Below are 23798 nucleotides of genomic sequence, written 5' to 3'. Positions count from 1 at the left end.
GACCTCCAATATCATAGTTATTTATATCACCTGCATCATACACACCTAGTGAGTCTAAAAACTCAACACGTCATATCCTTGATGACAAGTAATACATAATACAGTTAACATATAACAATGAAAAATACTTAAACTTAAAATATCATTTTAATGAAGATGTATAAACATAAACATTTTCATAAAAATTTCATGATCCATAAAACTTTAAAAAATAACATTTTCGTAAACTTAATCATATCATCCTCAACATATTCATATTCATATTATCATCAACATATATGTACTTTTTACTTTCGTTGAATTCAGATCGTTAATTGTGACTTTCGTGTTCATCTACGTCTACGTCTACGTGTTGGGCGATGGATCCATCTACATGTAACCACAGTACTGGGCGGCGGAGACACCAGCGACACTCTCACTCGTCAACTGGGCCTTGGCCTTACGTATTAACATATCATCGTATACATCTAGATATCCGTATCCAAGGAAACACGATCGTCGGGCTCCCACTGGGACCATAACCCTCACGAAATTTCCAACATATCATCGTATTAGTCACAATTACTTCACTTGCTTCAACGTTTCATATTCTCATCACTTTAAAAAAATTAAACATGCGTATAACGTTTTTTTTTAAACCAAGCATGCAATATATCTTTTAAATGTCCATAATTAAACCATAAAATCCATAAACGTTTAAAAACAATAACATTTTAACATATAATTAACCATGAACATTTAAAATAACATTTTAACATTTTAAATCATAAACATTTGAAATAAATCTTTCGTCATAAAAATCCCTAAATATATAAAATTCCATCAACATTTAAAATAATCATATAAAACCCCATAAACATCCATAACCATTGAAAATAATCATATTAGCACATAAAACAGCAAATAGGGCACTGCCACGACGTTTACTAATTTTTAGGTGTAAAATGACCGTTTTAGCCCTGGACGTAAAATTTCCCGTTTTTGACATTTTCCTAATTTCATTGACTCTAACATGTCTCAAATAATTATTTAAGCTTACATGAATTTTCTCATATTTTTATTTAGCTTAATCGATGACTTTTAATTTATTCTTTAAATGTGACGTATTAATGCGTTTTAATCTCGAATAAAACAAACCTTAATATAAAATTTCCAAATTAAAAACTTAGACTTATAATAATTATTTAAGCTTAAACCTAATTTTTCATAATTTTATGAAGCTTAAAACTAGGCTTTTCAATTAACGCGTTAATTAGCGTTTCGTGCGGCGATTAAATCTCGATTAAATCCAAAACTTGTTATTTTGAGCCTAAATTTTTAACATAGCCTTTTTATTATTTATTCTACCCTTCCATGACATGATCCACCCCCGTGGACCCACGGAATCAATTTTGGCTTAATTAATCTCGTTTTTGACCCTTCGACGAACACACCGAGCCATCTCCTAATTTACCCGAGCCACGCCCGAGCCACCTTGAACCAAAACCTAGCCAACACACCTAGGGACCCTACTGTGCAAGCCCAGCCCCAAAACATGACCCTAACCCGCTCAAGAAGCTCCTGGAACTCGACCCATATTTCTGCACGTGTGTGTGTAGTGTCCTTGAACAAAAGAGACTCCTATCTAGTCTAGGACTCCTCCCATGTGACACCCTAAAAACAAAGGTGCTTCAATGCATTTTTTAGTATAAATTTTATTATTTTCATTTTAAAATTTTATCACATTATTTTTCGGTACAAATTTTATTTGTCCAATCTAGAAATACATTAAAATACATCACAATACACTTAAAAATTCATCAAACACTATGAGCTTCTCATTCCAAAATCAAATACCCAAAATATAATAAAATATTATAATTAAACTCAACATATATGTTAATATAATAAAATATTATAATTAAACTCAACATATATGTTAAGTAATTAATTACAATAATTATTGAGCTCAATATAAGATAATTAGGTTCAATAATTGGATACACGAATATAATAATATTAAGTTTGGATAAACATGAGATTTTTTTCATTTAATAAATAAATAAATAATAAAAAATAATAAAGATAACTACGAAGCTCGGCTATATATATGAGTTCTCGTCTCTTACAAATCAAAACCAACCGAAACCAACCAGAGAAAGAAAGCTACGAAAGAGAAGAAAGGAAAGGAAAGGGAAGAAGAAAAAGAAAAGGGAGAAAAGGAAGGAAAAAATAGAAGAAAAAGCTATATCTTTTCCGAAAAATCCCGATAAATCACCAACTATTCACCTCATATCATAAAACAATATAGCGATGGAGGTGACGTAAGAAGATCGATCGAAAACAAGGAAATCCAACAAATATATTCCGCAAATCGGCAACGGTATACCGTATTCAAGCTAGGTATTTTTCGCTTATTTTTCTTATAGCTACACACCAAACTAGAGGTCGACTTTACTAACAAAGTTGTACCTCTTGTTGCATAGATGAAGTACATATCGTCCGTCGTCCAAAAATATTGCCGGAAATGAGATTTCCGGAATGCCGGAGTACCTCAGTTAACCATACGACGATATTTAATTCTGGTATTGATTGGCTAGGAATTTGACAAATATTTCAACTAAAGAATTAAAGAACATAGAAAGTTACATACCCTGAAAAAAAATCCGGCCGCGCGTGGCCGCCAGACGGCCAGCCACGCGCCGACACCGTAGACGCGTGTATCACACGCGCCGCCGGAACGGCGGTTCGCCTGCAGCCGAACGTTCCTGAGGTTATTTCTGACTTTTTGGCCAACTTTCGTAATGTTTGGATATACCTTCTAATTAATATGAATTTTTGAAATTTAATTAAAATCAACCGGATTAAATTTTGAATAAAAAATAATCTGGAAATGATCAGCTAGTTTCTTAAAAACTCTAACACATAAATATCATTCATAATATATTTTTAGGACTTGCTCCAGGAACTCGGATTATTAATCAAGCCTAAACTGTAAGTTAACAGGTGAGGAAATTACTATTCATTCTTCTATTAAAGCCCTTGGCATTTGGCCTGGAAATTTCAATAGCATTTATTGTTCAAATATCATCCACTGTTCATTTCAATTACTGATATATTTTCTTGCATATTTATGAATGGATTGATATATCATGAATGAATGAATGGAGTCATGGACAACGGATTTCGGTCCGGAAATTGAGTCCACTGGACAACGTGGCTTCGGCCCGGAAATGAGTCCAATGAACAACGGGTCAAAAGTCCCGGGTATATGGTTCATCTGAACAACGCGCACCGAATATTTCGGTCCGGAGAATGGTTCACTCGGCTCGCAAAAAGTGCTCGATTAGAGCCACCATTGTTAATTTATGGAATTTTCATTTATCTATTATTTCATTGCATATCATTCATAATATCTAAATTTTTATTCCTATTATTTCATGTATAATTATGATGAAGTATTATTTAAAAGCCATATATTGATTTAAACTCACTAAGTCCTCAAAGACTTAACCCTCTGTTTCTCTTCGTCTATTGTAATTTCCAGACACAGGAACCCCCGAATTGGAACAAGAGGAAAATAACTAAAGCTGAAATAAGAGTATTGGAAAGTTGAGATGATCTGTTTATAAATGAATGTTAAACTTCCGCTGTAACATAATTGTACATATGAATGTTAGACTTCCGCTGTAAAATAATTGTAAATATTTGAAATAAGAATGTAAATATTTGTAGATAATCCATAAATTATTGTAGAAAATATTCAAAATTTTATCTACAATATCTTTCTAATAATAATAATGGTAAAAATAAAAAAATAGAAGTTCAATACAGAAAGATTGAAGGTAAATGTGGCACCTAGTGAGGGAATAATTATGAATTCCTAAACCGGGCGCCACAGAGGTGGTATCAGAGCCTAGGTTTCTTAGAACCTAAAGACAAAAGCCTAAGGTTTATTATAATTTCATACATTAATTTTTATGTTTTCATCATAAATTAAATGTCTCTTTTCAGGATGACTCAGTTTGCTTGTTCTGCTTGGGTTTTGAAACATGTCTTGTTTAAAAATAAAACCGACTGTTTACCCTCTAACATAACTATGTACATTCATTACAAGATATGTTCATATTTTATATTTATGTGTTTAGAATGACGTCTTCACAAAATAGTACTCAAGCCAGAATCAGACAAGACATCCCTCCTCAAGATGACCACAACTCGACAACGGGTGGAAATTCCAGAAACGCTCAACACGATCACCCCCAAGAACAAAACATACAAAATATGTTTGAAATAATGCATCAATTTGTGCAGTTTTGTCAGCAAAATCAACAACGACCTCATGATCAAGCTCAAGAACATCACCTTGAGGCAAATGATAGAGCTCTTGAGAGATTTTTGAGATTCAAACCGCCAAAGTTTGAAGGAAAACCAGATGCTTGTCAAGCAGAATCTTGGCTAAGCAAAATCAACAAAATATTTTCTATTCTCAAATATCCTGAAGAACAAAAGGTGAATTTTTCCACTTACTTATTTGAAGAAGCAGCTCATAACTGGTGGCGTACAGTGGAACATAGGTGGACAAAGAATCACACCCCAAAGACGTGGGAAAATTTTCTGCAAGAGTTCAAAGGTAAATATATAACTCAAGTTATATTAAATACCCGAGAACGTGAATTTATGGATTTAGTCCAAGGTGACATGACTGTAGCTCAATATGAGGCGGAATTCCACCGTCTTATACATTATGCACCACACTACATGGAAGATGAGGTAAGGAAAATGAAAAAATTTGTTCAAGGGTTAAAGCTCGATATTCGTTGGGCAACACTGTCCACAGAAGTTACCAGTTATGTTTCTGCTGTTAATCAAGCCCTACGAGTGGAAGAAGACATCAAGACACTTCTTAAAAAAGAGGAAGAAGAAAAGAAAATTGGGAAGTCCAACCTTTTTGAGGATAACCGGAAAAGAAAATTTGAAAAGAGAACACAACCAGTCAAGCAAGGAGAAGCTGTTAAAGGAAAAGTTCCAAGAAACAACAATAAAAAGTGTGGATATTGTGGATTACCAAATCATGAAGAAGAAAAGTGCTGGAGAAAAGGTGGGAAATGTCTTATTTGCGGAAGTGAGCAACACCGTATTCAAGATTGTCCAAAAAGAACGCAAAAGACTCAACCCACAACAAAGCCAAAGATACCTGCTCGAACCTATGCCCTCTTAGGAAACCAAGAGGAGGAAGTTGACCCCACTGCAGTCGTAGAAGGTACTGTTACCATATTATCCAGTTCTGCAAAAACTTTATTTGATCCTGGAGCTACTCATTCTTTTATCTCAAAAGTTTTTGCACATAAATTACCACTGTTATTGGAACAGCTACCATATAGCTTCGAAATTTGCTCACCTTTAGGGACAACGATGATTACTGACATCGTTTACAGAAACTGTTCCTTAAACTTCCAAGAAAAAGAATATCTAGCAGATTTGATTGAATTACCTATCAAGAGCTATGATATTATTCTTGGAATGGATTGGTTATTTAGACACCAAGCCCAACTCAATTGCTACACAAAAGAAGTTTATCTTCAAACTTCTCATCCAATCATTTCCAAAGCTAACCATACCATGGGAATAATATCAACAACAGAAGCTAGGGCTATATTAAAAGACAACGGACAAGGATTTCTAGCTTATTTGATAAATAAGCCAAAAGATCAACTCAAGATCTCAGAAATCTCAGTTGTACAAGAATTCCCAGAGGTTTTTCCTGAAGAGATCAATACTTTACCTCCTCAAAGAGACGTAGAGTTTTCCATTGATCTAATACCTGGAGCACAACCCAGATCAAAAACTCCATATCGAATGGCACCTTCAGAGTTAAAAGAATTAAAACTTCAATTACAAGAGCTCATGGACAAGAAGTACGTCCGGCCTAGTACATCTCCATGGGGTGCTCCTGTATTATTTGTCAAAAAGAAAGATGGAACTCTAAGGATGTGCATTGATTATCGAGAACTTAACAATGTTACCATCAAAAACAAATATCCTCTTCCCCATATCGAAGAATTGTTTGATGTTTTGCAAGGATCTCAAGTATATTCAAAACTTGATTTGCGGCAGGGATATTACCAATTGAGGATTAAGGAGGATGACATCTCTAAAACGGCTTTTAATACTCGTTATGGACACTACGAGTTTGTGGTAATGCCATTCGGATTAACCAACGCTCCTGCAGCTTTCATGGATATGATGCATCGAATATTTCAACCATTCTTGGACAAATTCGTTGTCATATTCATAGATGACATTTTGATATTTTCAAGAAGTCATGAGGAACATGCTCAACATCTACGATTGATTCTCAAAACTTTGAAAGAGCATCAATTATATGCCAAATTCAGTAAGTGTGAATTTTGGCTAGAAAAAGTGTCATTTCTTGGACACTTTATCTCTAAGAAAGGACTAGAAGTAGATCCTGCAAAAATAGAAGCCATATCTCGTTGGAAACAACCAATCAACATCACAGAAATCAGATGTTTTCTCGGCTTAGCAGGATACTACCGAAGATTCATTAAAGATTTTGCGAAAATTGCTGTTCCCCTGACACAGCTGTAAGGCCCGAGATAATAAAGATAATATTATTTTAATCCGAGAATATGTAATTGGAAACTTTTGGAGTGTTGAATTATATTCCAAGATGTTTGCAATTATTTAGGATTGAAATGGAATTATTTAGGATTGAATTGAATTTAAAAGATTGAGCGGGGGCCAATTTGCAATTAGTGAAAAGTTGAGGGACTAAAGTGCAAATATGGAAAATTGAGTGGGACACTTGTCTTGGTCACCCCATTAACGTGTCATCATTCACTTAAAATTCAGAAGTTGCATGAGGGAAAAACCGAAAGCTTCCATAGAAATCCCTCAAGCTTTTATTTTCTTTAAAATTTCGATTTGGCAAGATCCGTCTGTTAGAATTTGAATCCGAACATAGTACCGTGCTCCTCTCGTCAAGAGCTACACAAGGACGTAAGTTTTATTACATTGAGACAAGATTTGATTTTATGATGTTGTCAGAATTGAATAGAATTCAGATATGGTGTTTATACTACCGTAGATATTATAGAATTGAAGTCAGATTTAGAAACAGACTGTTTATGGAATTTTTATGATTTTCAGAAATGATTTGATTTAGATTTGATATCAGAATTGTGTTATTATTGATTCAGAGTGTACAGATATTGAGATTATAAACTATACTGAGATTGATTATGAGTTTTGGTATTATATTTGTGATGTTGAGACTGACGGGATTACAAGACTGGGTTATTATGCCATTGAAACATCAGTTGAATTAGATTGATCAGATTCAGATATGATTTAGATTATACCCTGATGTTGTTGATATGAATCAGATGGTATTTTGTTCCGATATTGATCAGATTATGTACTGAGTTGAGTAGTGATCAGAACAGATTGTGAATTGAATTATACATTGATACAGTATATTTGTTATTGTCATTTCAGATCGGATATGAGCAGACCGGACTTCGAGACTTCGTCTTCCTCAGACGGGGAAGATAAAGGTATAATTCATGTGATATCTGGGAAGATATAACTCAAATCAGATCTCATTTGAGTTTCCCAAACAAATCACATACTAGACTATTATTTATGTTTTGATATGATTGTTTATAGAACTTGTATACAAATCTTGCTATGCTTTGTTTACAGATCTTGTGGCATTGCATTAGAATGATTATGTTTGTTTACAGATTGTGTATTCATGCATTAAGATAGGACAGTCTGGAGATCAGGCAGACTTCTAGATGTTCGGCGATATCTCAGCTTAGGGGAAGATCACCGCCCCTTTGTAGATGTGGATACAGATCAGGCCGAAGTCTAGGAATAAGAGGTACAGCACCTCGATTGGTAGGGTAGGTGACAGATAGTGACGTCTTATTCACACCGGGATCCCTAGAGTTATAGATCGAGTCAAGTCTAGACATGATTTGATTAGAACTGAATGCTTATATGGATGTGGCTCCTAGATCGTGGGACCCATCATTACTGCTTTCAGTTGGGTTAGCATGTTTTATGATTAAGATTGTTTATATGTATGTTTATCTGATTTGAGTTGCATGCTACATTTGATTAATTTCATAGATTATGAAATAGATTGTTTTTATACGTGATAGCATGTTTTATAAATTAGTTTGTTTATATACATGCTTACCATGTTTTATACTGAGATTTATTCTCACCGGAGTTATCCGGCTGTTGTCTTGTTTTGTATGTGTGCATGACAACAGATGGGACTGGATCAGGGTCGAGATGACGATGAGAGAAGACGAGTTAGCGTGGTGATTCCGGACTTGTAGCAGACTTAGTTTATTACTTGAATTTAGTAATTGAACCTTAGACTTAGGTTGTACAGTATTGTACTTTTCTACTGAACTGTAGTTTTATACAGAGATGTATATTGTTTATATTCCATTACCTTCCGCAGTTACATTTTAAAAAGAAAAATTTTTAGACCCTGTTTTATCTTAATTGATAATTGAATCCCGAAGATGATTAATAAGACAGATCAGCGTCCGGGTCCCCACAACAGGTGGTATCAGAGCGATAGATCCTTTAGAGGCAGATAATCAGAGCTGATAGTTCCTTTAGCGATAGATCTATTAGATTGAAATAGAAGAGAATGTACGGGGTAGATGAATTTTCTTTTCTTGCATGTGTGTGCTAGCATGAGATTGATTATAATGCTGATTGACATTGTGATGCTAGCATGAAACTATGTGTTACTGCTTTGAGATACATGTTTACCTGATTATTTGATTTAGATTGGTATTATGTATCACTAAGTATGAATCAGATTTGATTCCCGATCAGCAGTAAGATGATCAGAGAAAGATGATAACATATTGGTTGTACTGGGTTACTAATGTTTTTGGTAATCAGATATACCTCCTAGAAGAATTCCAGAAAGGGGCAGTACTTCATATGATCAGACAGGTAGGTCAGAACCTAAGATAGATGTGTCAGAGACTCAGATAGAAGCTCAGTTGAAGAGATTCCAATCGTTTCAACCGCCGGTTCTGAAAGGAAATGAGACGTCAGCAGATTGTGAGAATTGGCTTGAGGAGACAGAAATGTTATTTGATTTCTTTTGTTTCACAGATGAGTGTAGAATTAAACTGATTGAGAACCAGTTGCAAGAGACTGCCAGAAGATGGTGGTTACTAACCAAAGGAGCTTTAGAACAGAATCGTTCAGTAATATCGTGGAAAATCTTTAGATTTGAATTTTATCAAAGATTTTTCCCTATATCATACAGACAGGATAGAAGTGCAAAATTTACAAACCTGAGACAAAATCAGATGAGTAGTGATGAGTATTTGGCACAGTTCTTCACCTTATTACGTTTTACCCCTCTTGTGGCTAAGAATGATGATGCGATGTCTAGCCAGTTCATTCAGGGATTGAATCCTGAGATACGTACATTGGTGAATGTAAAGCAATCGAGTAGTTTTGCTGATACATTGAACAGAGCCAAAAGAGTATAAACGGTGCTGATAGGACAACACGGAGCATCGTTTGATCTTCCAGCACCGAATCCACAACTACCGCCTTCCAGAATTGAGATTGGCAGCAGCAGTAGTAAAAAAGAAAGAACCATTGAAGATCGAAAAGAAACAGTTTAAGAAGTTAGGAGGTGGACAAAGTAGTTCATCTAGCTCCAGTATTTCCAGTTCGAGTTATACTGGAGTATACTGCAGAACTTGCAGAGGAAGACATTCCACAGAACACTGCCAAGGAGTACTTAGTAGATGCAATGTTTGTAAACAGTCGGGACACTTTGCGAGAGTTTGTCCTCAAAGAGGTTCTCGAAGATTTTAGGGAGCAGAGTCATTGGTAATAATGACAGAAGAACAGACCCAGAACATCATAGGTACTATTTCTTTATGATTATATTGCATATGTATTGATATGTACTAATGCATTCTTTATGAGTATCTATGATTGATTAGCATGGAGATATGCTATACCTATTGGGTTTGTTGTACTGTAGTATTGTTTTCCTTGATTGTTGAGGAAAATGATGATATCTAAGATTTTTATGATAGATATATACTACAGTAAGATAAGAATGAGACGGAGTTAGATTGGGCTGTACTTGTGTATGTTGATCTGATTTGATTGCAAATTGATATTAAGATGATAAACAAGTACAGAGATATAGTAGAAATTGTTCCAGAAATAGTAAGATTCAGACCAGATCTGGCTGATAAACGGAGATTTTCCGATAAGGATTCTAGATTCAGAATTCCTTTAATAGATGCATTGTTTATGACTCGATGAATACAGAAAGGAACAGATAGTATCCTTATGTATTCAGTAGACCCACTGAAATCGAGTCTAGCAACTACAGATTTGATAGTGACGTAAGGGTTGATTGATAATTGCCTAGATAAGATTTCAGATATGTTTGATATCAGAAAGGTAAATTTCAGAATTGAATCGATACCAGGTAATGGTTATATACTAGAATTCAGTACAGAATGAGACAGAAAGAATGTGAAGAATAATAGAAGAGTACAGATTGCTAACTCTTAGGTTCAGGGATATTCTGATGATTTTATGCTTATTATATCTATGATATTTGATATGTTAGCAGTATCTGATTGGTTGAATTGAATATTTAAAGATTTTATTGAATATTCAGATAACCGTGATTATTGTATACAGAAATTGGTCAGGTATGAATCATAATTGAAACAGATTGTATTCAGCATATGTGATATCTGCAGTTTGTATAACGATTGATTTGCACAGTTGAGACAGAAATCAGCGACTGTAAACGACACAGGTATCAGATATATCAGAATTAGTAGAAATATCAGAAAGTCAGAATTACTGAGTTTTGCAGATTTTCTTATTCTCTTATTATGTTATATCTGCTTGTGTATTGTTATTGGTTTAAATCAGTATTTGAGACATCTTATATTGTTTGGGAGCATATTCTATTTGCAGATGAGATATGGCAGATGATTTGGGCACTGTGAAGATTGATCCGTAGTCAGAATTATCAGTATTGCCAGCAATTGTTGTTTTATGAGTTTTCTTAAACTCACTAGATCTGTATAGGTTGTTTTTATCTCGAATCTGATTGATATTACTATGGTTTGCATGTATATTTGATACAGAATATTGTAAACAGTTGAGAATTGCAACAGTTCAGAAATGTGATATTAGAATGTTTCAGAATTGTATAACAGAATTTGATATATGTAATCAGAGCCGAATACCAGGTAGGTATTTCTTCTTTATTTTATATTATTAACTGATTGTTTATACAGAATAGTTCGAATCTGAAAGCACAGATAGTGTCAGAAATGCACAGTAGTGGATTCAGTTTTCATCCTGATGTTTGATAAGGTATGATATTCGAACAGATAGTTGTGATATAAACAGATTAAATCAGTTATGGCAGAATTTGTACCGAAATGTTGGCAGAAATTGTACTGATATGTCTGAATTGCTAACAGAAGAGGACAGAAAGATAAGAATCAGAAGATTATTACAGATTTTGTATATTTCTGAATAGAAATGGGAGTACATTTCTATGGCTTTCGTAATGAAATTACCGTCATTTTCTTTAGATTGAGATATGATATGATTATGATTGAAAGATTACTCAATCTATATCTATCAGTTTGTACCAGATTACGTACCAACAGAACTAAATGACATAGATCGATGTCAAAGAAATGTTCAGATAGAACAAAACATTTAAGTAGATTATATCAGATTGTGATTATGATTGAGTTTGTACTTATTATAGAAGATATCATGAGCTCTCTCTCGCAGATTTTTTCACAGATTGACAGATAGTCAGAGGATATTATCCAGATATTGGAAGATATAGGCAGAACTTTAATACTGGATGTTAGTACTCAGTATTACGATTTATTGTCACTGTATGATTTACTGTATGACAATAGTTATCAAGATAGTTCAGAATGGACAGATTTAAGACAACCAACGTCGGATGATGACGATTGGTATTGGAAAATGAAGATAGAAATTATCTTTGATTGGGATAAACAAATGGGATAACAACTACTGGTATTGCTTTGTTATGAACTGTGATGGGTCTATACGGATGTTGTATAACCAACAGGGCAAGATTGATTTTGTCAGAGTTAGTTTAAGAAGTATTAGGATAGTATACTTTATGAAGTCTTATTCCAGATTTGAAATCAGAAATTGATACAAGAAAGAGATTTCAGAATGGATTCATTAAGATGAGAGTTTGATTTAAACTCTGTTATACATTTCTTCTGTTATATATGAAGTGATTTTTTTGCGAGTTCGAGGACGAACTCAGATCTAAGAGGGGGAGAAATGTAAGGCCCGAGATAATAAAGATAATATTATTTTAATCCGAGAATATGTAATTGGAAACTTTTGGAGTGTTGAATTATATTCCAAGATGTTTGCAATTATTTAGGATTGAAATGGAATTATTTAGGATTGAATTGAATTTAAAAGATTGAGCGGGGGCCAATTTGCAATTAGTGAAAAGTTGAGGGACTAAAGTGCAAATATGGAAAATTGAGTGGGACACTTGTCTTGGTCACCCCATTAACGTGTCATCATTCACTTAAAATTCAGAAGTTGCATGAGGGAAAAACCGAAAGCTTCCATAGAAATCCCTCAAGCTTTTATTTTCTTTAAAATTTCGATTTGGCAAGATCCGTCTGTCAGAATTTGAATCCGAACATAGTACCGTGCTCCTCTCGTCAAGAGCTACACAAGGACGTAAGTTTTATTACGTTGAGACAAGATTTGATTTTATGATGTTGTCAGAATTGAATAGAATTCAGATATGGTGTTTATACTACCGTAGATATTATAGAATTGAAGTCAGATTTAGAAACAGACTGTTTATGGAATTTTTATGATTTTCAGAAATGATTTGATTTAGATTTGATATCAGAATTGTGTTATTATTGATTCAGAGTGTACAGATATTGAGATTATAAACTGTACTGAGATTGATTATGAGTTTTGGTATTATATTTGTGATGTTGAGACTGACGGGATTACAAGACTGGGTTATTATGCCATTGAAACATCAGTTGAATTAGATTGATCAGATTCAGATATGATTTAGATTATACCCTGATGTTGTTGATATGAATCAGATGGTATTTTGTTCCGATATTGATCAGATTATGTACTGAGTTGAGTAGTGATCAGAACAGATTGTGAATACAGATTGTGAATTGAATTATACATTGATACAGTATATTTGTTATTATCATTTCAGATCGGATATGAGCAGACCGGACTTCGAGACTTCGTCTTCCTCAGACGGGGAAGATAAAGGTATAATTCATGTGATATCTGGGAAGATATAACTCAAATCAGATCTCATTTGAGTTTCCCAAACAAATCACATACTAGACTATTATTTATGTTTTGATATGATTGTTTATAGAACTTGTATACAAATCTTGCTATGCTTTGTTTACAGATCTTGTGGCATTGCATTAGAATGATTATGTTTGTTTACAGATTGTGTATTCATGCATTAAGATAGGACAGTCTGGAGATCAGGCAGACTTCTAGATGTTCGGCGATATCTCAGCTTAGGGGAAGATCACCGCCCCTTTGTAGATGTGGATACAGATCAGGCCGAAGTCTAGGAATAAGACGTACAGCACCTCGATTGGTAGGGTAGGTGACAGATAGTGACGTCTTATTCACACCGGGATCCCTAGAGTTATAGATCGAGTCAAGTCTAGACATGATTTGATTAGAACTGAATGCTTATATGGATGTGGCTCCTAGATCGTGGGACCCATCATTACTGCTTTCAGTTGGGTTAGCATGTTTTATGATTAAGATTGTTTATATGCATGTTTATCTGATTTGAGTTGCATGCTACATTTGATTAATTTCATAGATTATGAAATAGATTGTTTTTATACGTGATAGCATGTTTTATAAATTAGTTTGTTTATATACATGCTTACCATGTTTTATACTGGGATTTATTCTCATCGGAGTTATCCGGCTGTTGTCTTGTTTTGTATGTGTGCATGACAACAGATGGGGCTGGATCAGGGTCGAGATGACGATGAGAGAAGACGAGTTAGCGTGGTGATTCCGGACTTGTAGCAGACTTAGTTTATTACTTGAATTTAGTAATTGAACCTTAGACTTAGGTTGTATAGTATTGTACTTTTCTACTGAACTGTAGTTTTATACAGAGATGTATATTGTTTATATTCCATTACCTTCCGCAGTTATATTTTAAAAAGAAAAATTTTTAGACCCTGTTTTATCTTAATTGATAATTGAATCCCGAAGATGATTAATAAGACAGATCAGCGTCCGGGTCCCCACAACAGCTAACTCGCAAAGACAACCCTTTCTTGTGGAATGATGAGTGTGAGAAAAGTTTTTGCAAATTAAAAGAAATGCTGACCAGTGCACCTATATTAGCATTACCAGAAGGAACAGAAGGATTTGTGGTTTACACAGATGCCTCAAAAGAAGGCTTTGGATGTGTATTAATGCAAAACGATAAAGTTATTGCATATGCATCTAGAAAATTAAAGAATCATGAGTTAAATTATCCCACTCATGATCCGGAATTAGGAGCAATAGTGTTTGCATTAGCAAAATGGAGACACTATTTGTACGGTTCCAAATTTGATATTTATACAGACCACAAAAGCCTGAAGTATTTATTTACTCAAAAAGAGCTGAACATGAGGCAAAGAAGAGGGATTGAATTTTTGGAAGACTACGATTGTTCCATTCTTTATCAATCAGGTAAAGCTAATGTAGTGGCTGATGCTTTAAGTAGAAAGATTAGCATAGCTTGTTTGGGAATGAAAGAAGAAAGAGAATGGGTACACATCCATTCTCGTGGGCACTTGGCCGGATTGAGAATTGAACCTGAATTTCATACCAGAATTAAGCAAAATCAAGAATTGGACCAAGAAGTTTCAAAACTCCGTGCTGATACCAATTTCATCACCAATTCACAAGGAATACTATGCTATCATGACCGTATTTGTGTGCCAAGCTCAATGAAAAAGGAAATAATGGAAAAATCACATCAGTCTCGGATCAGCATTCATCCAGGAGGATCTAAGATGTACCAAGAGATTAAAAAACACTTCTGGTGGAAAGGAATGAAACGAGATATTGCAGATTTCGTTTCACAATGCGTATCTTGTCAAATGATAAAGGCTGAACATCAAAGACCAGCAGGTCTTTCGCAACCACTTCCTATACCAGAATGGAAATGGGATCAAATAACTATGGACTTTGTGACCGGATTACCCCAGCTTCCAGGAGGTTTTAATAGCATATGGGTAATCGTTGATCGTTTGACCAAGTCAGCACATTTTATACCCATAAGTCACAAATATGGGGTGGAAAAACTGGCTGAACTCTATCAGAAGGAAATTATACGATTACATGGTATCCCCACTACCATAGTATCTGATAGAGATCCGAAGTTTACATCAAGATTATGGAAAAAACTTCAGGAATGCCTTGGTACCAAATTAAATTTTAGCACAGCAGCACATCCGCAAACCGATGGTCAATCTGAACGAACCATTCAAATATTGGAAGACATGCTTCGCGCATGTGTGCTGGATTTTGGGGCAAATTGGGGAAAACATTTGCCTCTAGTTGAATTTTCATACAACAATAGTTATCAATCCACAATAAAAATGGCGCCATATGAAGCATTATATGGAAGAAAATGTCGCTCTCCTCTTAACTGGGATATGGATGAATGGAGAAGCACAAAGAATGGACAAGAACGAGCAATCAGGCCTGACATTATACAAGAAGCTATCGACAAAATACAACTTATCAGGCAACAAATACAAACAGCTCAAAGTCGACAGAAGAGTTATGCAGATAAGAGGCGGAAAGATTTGAAATTTGAAGTCGGAGAGTACGTATTACTAAAAGTATCACCAAGAAAAGGAATCAAGCGTACTGGAAAGAAGGGAAAGTTACATCCTCGATTTGTTGGACCCTTCGAAGTGATAGAACGAATAGGCACCGTGGCTTATCGTCTATCTCTACCCGAAAATATCTCTGGTATACATAACGTATTCCACGTATCACAATTAAGGAAATGCAAAGTAGACTCAGCCCAATTGATTGACCACCAACAGATAGATCTTGAAGAAAATCTAACATATGAAGAACAACCTGTGAAGATTTTGGACCAAAGAATAAAGGAACTTCGTGGTCGACCAATTCAGTTGGTAAAAGTCTTATGGAAAAACCACAACATTGAAGAAGAAACGTGGGAAACAAAGAAAGATATGAGATATCAATATCCTCATTTATTCCAATAAGTCTTAAATCTGGGGACCATATTTCTAAAAGGAGGGGATATTGTGACACCCTAAAAACAAAGGTGCTTCAATGCATTTTTTAGTATAAATTTTATTATTTTCATTTTAAAATTTTATCACATTATTTTTCGGTACAAATTTTATTTGTCCAAAGTGTCTAGAAATACATTAAAATACATCACAATACACTTAAAAATTCATCAAGCACTATGAGCTTCCCATTCCAAAATCAAATACCCAAAATATAATAAAATATAATAAAATATTATAATTAAACTCAACATATATGTTAAGTAATTAATTACAATAATTATTGAGTTCAATATAAGATAATTAGGTTTAATAATTGGATACATGAATATAATAATATTAAGTTTGGATAAACATGAGATTTTTTTCATTTAATAAATAAATAAATAATAAATAAAAAAATAATAAAAAATAATAAAGATAACTACGAAGCTCGGCTATATATATGAGTTCTCGTCTCTTACAAATCAAAACCAACCGAAACCAACCAGAGAAAGAAAGCTACGAAAGAGAAGAAAGAAAAGGAAAGGGATGAAGAAAAAGAAAAGGGAGAAAAGGAAGGAAAAAATAGAAGAAAAAGCTATATCCTTTTCGAAAAATCCCGATAAATCACCAACTATTCACCTCATATCATAAAACAATATAGCGATGGAGGTGACGTAAGAAGATCGATCGAAAACAAGGAAATCCAACAAATATATTCCGCAAATCGGCAACGGTATACCGTATTCAAGCTAGGTATTTTTCGCTTATTTTTCTTATAGCTACACACCAAACTAGAGGTCGACTTTACTAACAAAGTTGTACCTCTTGTTGCATAGATGAAGTACATATCGTCCGTCGTCCAAAAATATTGCCGGAACTGAGATTTCCGGAATGTCGGAGTACCTCAGTTAACCATACGACGATATTTAATTCTGGTATTGATTGGCTAGGAATTTGACAAATATTTCAACTAAAGAATTAAAGAACATAGAAAGCTACATACCCTGAAAAAAAATCCGGCCGCGCGTGGCCGCCAGACGGCCAGCCACGCGCCGGCACCGTAGGCGCGCGTATCACACGCGCCGCCGGAACGGCGGTTCGCCTGCAGCCGAACGTTCCTGAGGTTATTTCTGACTTTTTGGCCAACTTTCGTAATGTTTGGATATAACTTCTAATTAATATGAATTTTTGAAATTTAATTAAAATCAACCGGATTAAATTTTGAATAAAAAATAATCTGGAAATGATCAGCTAGTTTCTTAAAAACTCTAACACATAAATATCATTCATAATATATTTTTAGGACTTGCTCCAGGAACTCGGATTATTAATCAAGCCTAAACTGTAAGTTAACAGGTGAGGAAATTACTATTCATTCTTCTATTAAAGCCCTTGGCATTTGGCCTGGAAATTTCAATAGCATTTATTGTTCAAATATCATCCACTGTTCATTTCAATTACTGATATATTTTCTTGCATATTTATGAATGGATTGATATATCACGAATGAATGAATGGAGTCATGGACAACGGATTTCGGTCCGGAAATTGAGTCCACTGGACAACGTGGCTTCGGCCCGGAAAATGAGTCCAATGAACAACGGGTCAAAAGTCCCGGGTATATGGTTCATCTGAACAACGCGCACCGAATATTTCGGTCCGGAGAATCGTTCACTCGGCTCGCAAAAAGTGCTCGATTAGAGCCACCAATGTTAATTTATGGAATTTTCATTTATCTATTATTTCATTGCATATCATTCATAATATCTAAATTTTTATTCCTATTATTTCATGTATAATTATGATGAAGTGTTATTTAAAAGCCATATATTGATTTAAACTCACTAAGTCCTCAAAGACTTAACCTTCTGTTTCTCTTCGTCTATTGTAATTTCCAGACACAGGAACCCCCGAATTGGAACAAGAGGAAAATAACTAAAGCTGAAATAAGAGTATTGGAAAGTTGAGATGATCTGTTTATAAATGAATGTTAAACTTCCGCTGTAACATAATTGTACATATGAATGTTAGACTTCCGCTGTAAAATAATTGTAAATATTTGAAATAAGAATGTAAATATTTGTAGATAATCCATAAATTATTGTAGAAAATATTCAAAATTTTATCTACAATATCTTTCTAATAATAATAATGGTAAAAATAAAAAAATAGAAGTTCAATACATAAAGATTGAAGGTAAATGTGGCACCTAGTAAGGGAATAATTATGAATTCCTAAACCGGGCGCCACATCCCAACCCTTAACCACCGAGCCACCCTGACCCTAACTGACCCTGGACCATGCCCAAACCATACCCAGACCAACCCCAAGCTCCAACACCCAGCAGCGAAGCACCCGAATCAGAAAACCCAGCTGCGCACATGCTGCCTCCAAAGTGCTTCCCTCACGTTTTCTTGAACCAGCCGCCAACCAAGCCGCCACAGCCCCTGCCCAGGCCCTTAGGCACCCTCATAGGACCCTAATGACTCACTCAAACCTATCCCAGGCCCCCTGGACCGAGCCCACAAGCCTGCGTAACACAGAACCTGCGCTCCCCTCCAAAGCATCTCTCGGGTAGGAGTCCTTGCTGTCAAGGACTCCTCCCAAGCCCCTTAGCTCGAGTCCTAGCATGGATAGGACTCTACCCCTGACTCCCCCATGGCCCTGGCTAGCCCTTGGACCCAGCCACAGCCCAGCCGAACCGTGAAGAACCAACAACCGCACCCTTAGATCACACATGACATCCCCATGCAAAGCTTACGTTTTTTTTTTTCTTTTCCTTTGTTGTGCAGGGTTTTAGGTGATGATTTAAGGCTTTAAATTCATGTAAAACAATGCTTGATCAATACCTATATCATGGCAGCCCTCTTAAACATATAGAACATGATTTTTTTGAAAGAAAATACAAGCTAAAACTTGACATATGCCATAAATCCGAAAATAACACAAAGTGCCACTTGATTTCCATTCTTTTCCTGCATAAAAATATACTATGGTGTGATGATGAGTAAAAGGAGAATATGTCGTGCATTTGCGTTTTAAACGCACGATAAAACCGTTGATGATTGCGAAGAACGGACGAGAACCGCGGCTTTAATCTCCCTTACGCCTTCACCGATTTTTTTCTACCAAATTTGTGTGTGCCGTGTGCTATCGTGGCTGAGGAGGAGTTTTGGAGAATTAAAATAGGGTGGCCGATTCAGTTAGGGTGTTGGGGCGGGGATTTTTACTATATTATATAGTTAATTGCATACCAATTAGGCTTAGGCCCATTAAACATATAATTAGGCCCATTAGTAGTTAATTAGTATTTAGTTAAACTATTTAAATGGTTTTGGTAAAACTAGTTTGTAAATTAAATAGCCGGGTTGCCAAAAAGTTCGTATTTTAATTGAAAACCAACACAGATAAAATTTACGTCCCGACGTATAAAATCACTTCAAAACCCCCTTTATTTTCAAAAATAAGAAAAAGTATCAACCATATTTTAAATAATTATTTAATAAAAATATTTTACATTTTTTTCAGCCCTCGGTTCCCGTTCCTCGATCGTCACTGGAATATTCCTTAAAATACATTTTTAATGCATCGTGACAATTAAATCATATTTAACAAATAATCATTTAATGCATCATGACAATTAAATCATATTTAACAAATAATCATGCATATCACATAATCAATTAAGCAATTAATATCAATTAATTAACCATTTTTCAGAATTCCTAGATTTGCATGCCGTTGGTTTAACGTCGTCTTAATTTTGGACCTTACAAGTCGGGCTAGATCTTAACTTGCTGTCCTGATCAGTCATACTTGTACTTTTATAAAAACATAGTTCAGAATTTGTAAGAGCATCGGGGGCTTCAAATATCCCCTAGATGGGACGAAATACCGGAGTCTGATACCACCCGGGTCTAAGATATTATGCCGGGGCTTCATGTCTCCCAAGTTTTGAATAAGATGCCGGGACCTCAAATCTCTCGGGCTTTGAATAAGATGTCGGGGCCTCAAATCTCCCGGGCTTTGCATGAGATTCCGGGGCCTCATATCTCCCGGGACTTGAATGAGATGTCGGGACCTCAAATCTCCCGGGCTTTGAATGAGATGTCGGGGCCTCATATCTCCCGGGCAGTGAATGAGATGCTGGGGCCTCAAATCTCTCGGGCTTTGAATAAGATATCGGGGCCTTAAATCTCCTGGGCTTTGCATGAGATGTCGGGGCCTTATATCTCCCGGGCTTTAAATGAGATGTTGGGGCCTCATATTTCCCGGGCTTTGAATAAAATGTCGGGGCCTCAAATCTTTTGGGCTTTGAACTGTTTGTCGTTTAGTATTCTCGGGCAGTCCAAGGGGGTGTCATTATGACGCTGATTTAGCTTTTAAACCGCCGAAAAATCATTTCGAATTCCGAGGTAATAATGAGCATGTTTCCTCGATACTTGTGCACGTCCTTTCATATGCCCGATACAATTTACGAGGCGCATCTTGATCGTCCACGTGTATCTAGATCAACGGCCGAGATCTCTCCCCACCGCCTATATATATCAGCCCTCCTATTTTCAAAAAATCATTTGCAAATTCAAACATTTGGCGAAGCCCTTGCAAAATTTTTCTACAAAACTTCTCCGTGCAAACTTGCTTACTTCCGATGCTCTTCCCCCGTCGCAACTGCTCAATCTACCTCTTCTTCAAATACTTCAAATCATGTATATTTCCACTTTTTCAACCTCTGGAGCGAATGCGCGAGGCTCTCCTAGTGATGAGTCCACCGTGATGCGCTTTGATTCCTCCCCATCTCCCCCTCGTCGTTCTATTACACAATTTTCCAAAAAACCAGTGGCCCACAAAACCAAACCTCTTCAAAACCTTCCTCCTCGGGCACTTCCCGAGTCCTGAAAAAGGACAAGGGTAAGGGCAAGGCCCGAGCTTCTGACCCTCCTCCCACCGAGACTCCAGTGGCACTTGGTTCTCTTCTCTGAGCAGCACCTTGCGCTCAGGGGCAGAGGAGGAGCTTAGGAATCTGGGTTCTATTCCTTCTGTAGGACCGAGCGCTTGCCGCCAAAAGCTATAGCTAGTAGTATTGGTGAAACTCAAATCTTTTAAACCGCACAGCAGCTCAAACACCATGGTTCGACCGCTCTACCAAGCAAGGACAATTATTGCACCCAACAATCTCCCTCCCAATAATTGCACTCCTTGCAATCAATGGGAATCGAACCCGTGACCTTGGCACTATACCAATTGTAGGACCGAGTGCTTACCGCTTTACCAAAAGCTATAGCTAGTGGTAATGGTGCAACTTAAATCTTTTAAACCGCACAGCAGCTCAAGCATCATGGTTCGACCGCTCTACCAAGCAAGGACAATTATTGCACCCAACACCTTCTAACTATCCCATTCTCATTCCTGGCCCTTCTCACAGGGCAGACCATCCTCCTCCTGGCTGTACCACTTTCTTCCGAGACCAACTTAGAAATGTTCTCCGGTTCCCTATCCCCCTCTTTTACATTGAGGTTGCCAAGTTCTTTGGCGTCCCTATTAACCAGCTCCATCCAAACTCCTTCTGTATTATGGCCTCTGCCTATATTCTCTTTAGAATGAATAATCTGCTTATCAACCCCCTCATTCTCCATTATTTTTTTGTTTGTAGATTGAGAGATAATGCCTTCTCCCTCTCTGCCCGGTTAAACGACGGTTCCTTGATTACACCCCTCTTCCCAGAAGGGTTGGAAAGAAAGATTCTTTTATGTTCAACTCACGGGTCCTCTTCCATGTTTGACCGGGTTTCTTACTTCTCTTCCCCAACAACCTGCCCTTCTTCGGGCTTACAAATTTGAAGAGTTTTACACCCAAAGCCAAGATTTGGTAGAGGGCAAGAAATACTCTTCCTCCACCCTTATCTCCCAGGAGAAACTGGTTGCCTACGGGTTGAGCGCCCGGGCTGAAGACCCCATAGACCGGGCGATTGATGAGGTGGCTGGCTCGGGCTCTCAGCCCTGTAACTCCCTTTCCCTGTCTTGTCTCTTCTTTTCTTTATATTATACTTGTCTTTCGTAATAACCCTTGCCTTTTCATAAATGCAGATAAAATGCAAGAAGCCTTTGCGAAGAAATGGGAGGCTGATTGGCTAGCTAAGGAGATAAAACTGGCAGCCCAGAAGGTTTCAGCTGAGAAGAAAAAATGAGAGGCCGAGGAGGCAGCGGCCCGGGCAAATGAAACGGTCTGGCCCATTACTGAGCCAGAGCGGGAGGCGCCTGGCTCCCAGGAGGACGAAGAAGATCACATTCCCCTTCAGCAGAGGAAACGAAAGGTTGTCACAAACCCAGAGTTGATTCTGGTTGAAGATGATCAGGCCGGAGGTCAAAACTCCTGCCGGTCGAGCCAATCAAACACCCCTCCTCGCCAACAGACCACTCGGGAGCCACTCCAAGAGCCCCTCCTAATCGAGCAGCCTACCTGGGCCAGTATCTTCATAGAAGGAGCTACGCCACTTGGGGTGAACCTCGTTAGGCAGATGCTGATCCCTACCGAGGAGGCTTTTATGAAGAGCTTCATCCCGGGTCCTCGGTTACTCGATGGCTCAAACAGGCTTTTATCAGTAAGTTTCCCCTCTTTTTCTCTTTTACCTTTTGTTTGTTTTCTAACCTCTCTCTTGTAAAACAGGGCATGCAAATGCTGATATCGGCCTTTGAGGAGGTAGCTGCCATAGCTACTCGGCAAGCTCCCCAGGTCCGGGCTTCTGGAGAGATCCACAATCGTCTCTAGGGAGAGATTGCCTGGATGAAAGGGCTTCACGAAGAGGATGTGGCAACCCTTCGTGCCTCCCTGGATGTAGTGTGGAGGGATCTGGACACGGCCCGGGACAATATACAAGAAGGCCTGGCCCGGGAATAATCCCTTCGAGAACACGTCTCCGTTCTCGAAGGTAAGAATAAATCCCTGGCAGAGGGTATAACTGAACAGATGTCCCGGGCGGCTGTCACAGAGAAGGCCCTGGCTGAGGCTGAGGCTGAGCAAAAGAGGGAGCAACTTCAGACCTCCTTCCTCACATCCCCAAATTTCAAGGCCGCAGTCAAGGATCGGGCATATCCTCTCTTCAAGACCGGCTTCAACAAATGCCGGAAACAATTTGAAGAAGCCGGGCTCTTGCCTAAGGATATGTCTAACTTCACAGATTTCGAGCTAGCCATTGCATCACTTCCAAAGGCCGGAGAGGAGGAGAAGGAAGACTCCAAAGATGAAGAAGATCAGCCAGGGTCCGAGTAGTTGGACGTAGAATAGGAATGTAATCTCTTTTTTCTTTTCTTTTTCTTTTTGTAATTCCTGCCTTCGGGCCTTTTAGTAATGAAATCTTCATTTCCGTTTCATCATTCTTGCAATACTATCTAAAAATATTCA

At 37.0% G+C, this 23798-nt stretch overlaps 1 protein-coding gene across 1 annotated transcript; it reads left to right on the top strand.

Moving 5' to 3' along the window:
• The first annotated feature begins 4275 nt into the window (after positions 1–4275).
• LOC140840728 (uncharacterized) lies at positions 4276–22584 on the top strand. Its single transcript, XM_073207899.1, has 5 exons — positions 4276–5934; positions 6097–6376; positions 14827–15889; positions 21823–21965; positions 22484–22584. The coding sequence occupies exons 1-5, from the start codon at positions 4276–4278 to the stop codon at positions 22582–22584; spliced, it is 3246 nt and encodes a 1081-aa protein (XP_073064000.1).
• Positions 22585–23798: the final 1214 nt, after the last annotated feature.

This window comes from Primulina eburnea, chromosome 9 (assembly GCF_022965805.1).
Source record: "Primulina eburnea isolate SZY01 chromosome 9, ASM2296580v1, whole genome shotgun sequence".
Lineage (NCBI taxonomy): Eukaryota > Viridiplantae > Streptophyta > Magnoliopsida > Lamiales > Gesneriaceae > Primulina > Primulina eburnea.
Note: the sequence above shows the minus strand (reverse complement) of the source record. Positions and strands in the feature narration are given on the sequence as shown.

Excerpts from the sequence above, each read along its gene's own strand:
- LOC140840728 (XM_073207899.1), top strand. The coding sequence starts at position 4,276 with ATGCATCAATTTGTGCAGTTTTGTCAGCAAAATCAACAACGACCTCAT. Across the intron at positions 5,935-6,096 it reads CATCTCCATGGGGTGCTCCT|GGATATTACCAATTGAGGAT; the intron begins GTATTATTTGTC and ends GATTTGCGGCAG. Across the intron at positions 6,377-14,826 it reads TCAATTATATGCCAAATTCA|GTAAAGCTAATGTAGTGGCT; the intron begins GTAAGTGTGAAT and ends TTTATCAATCAG.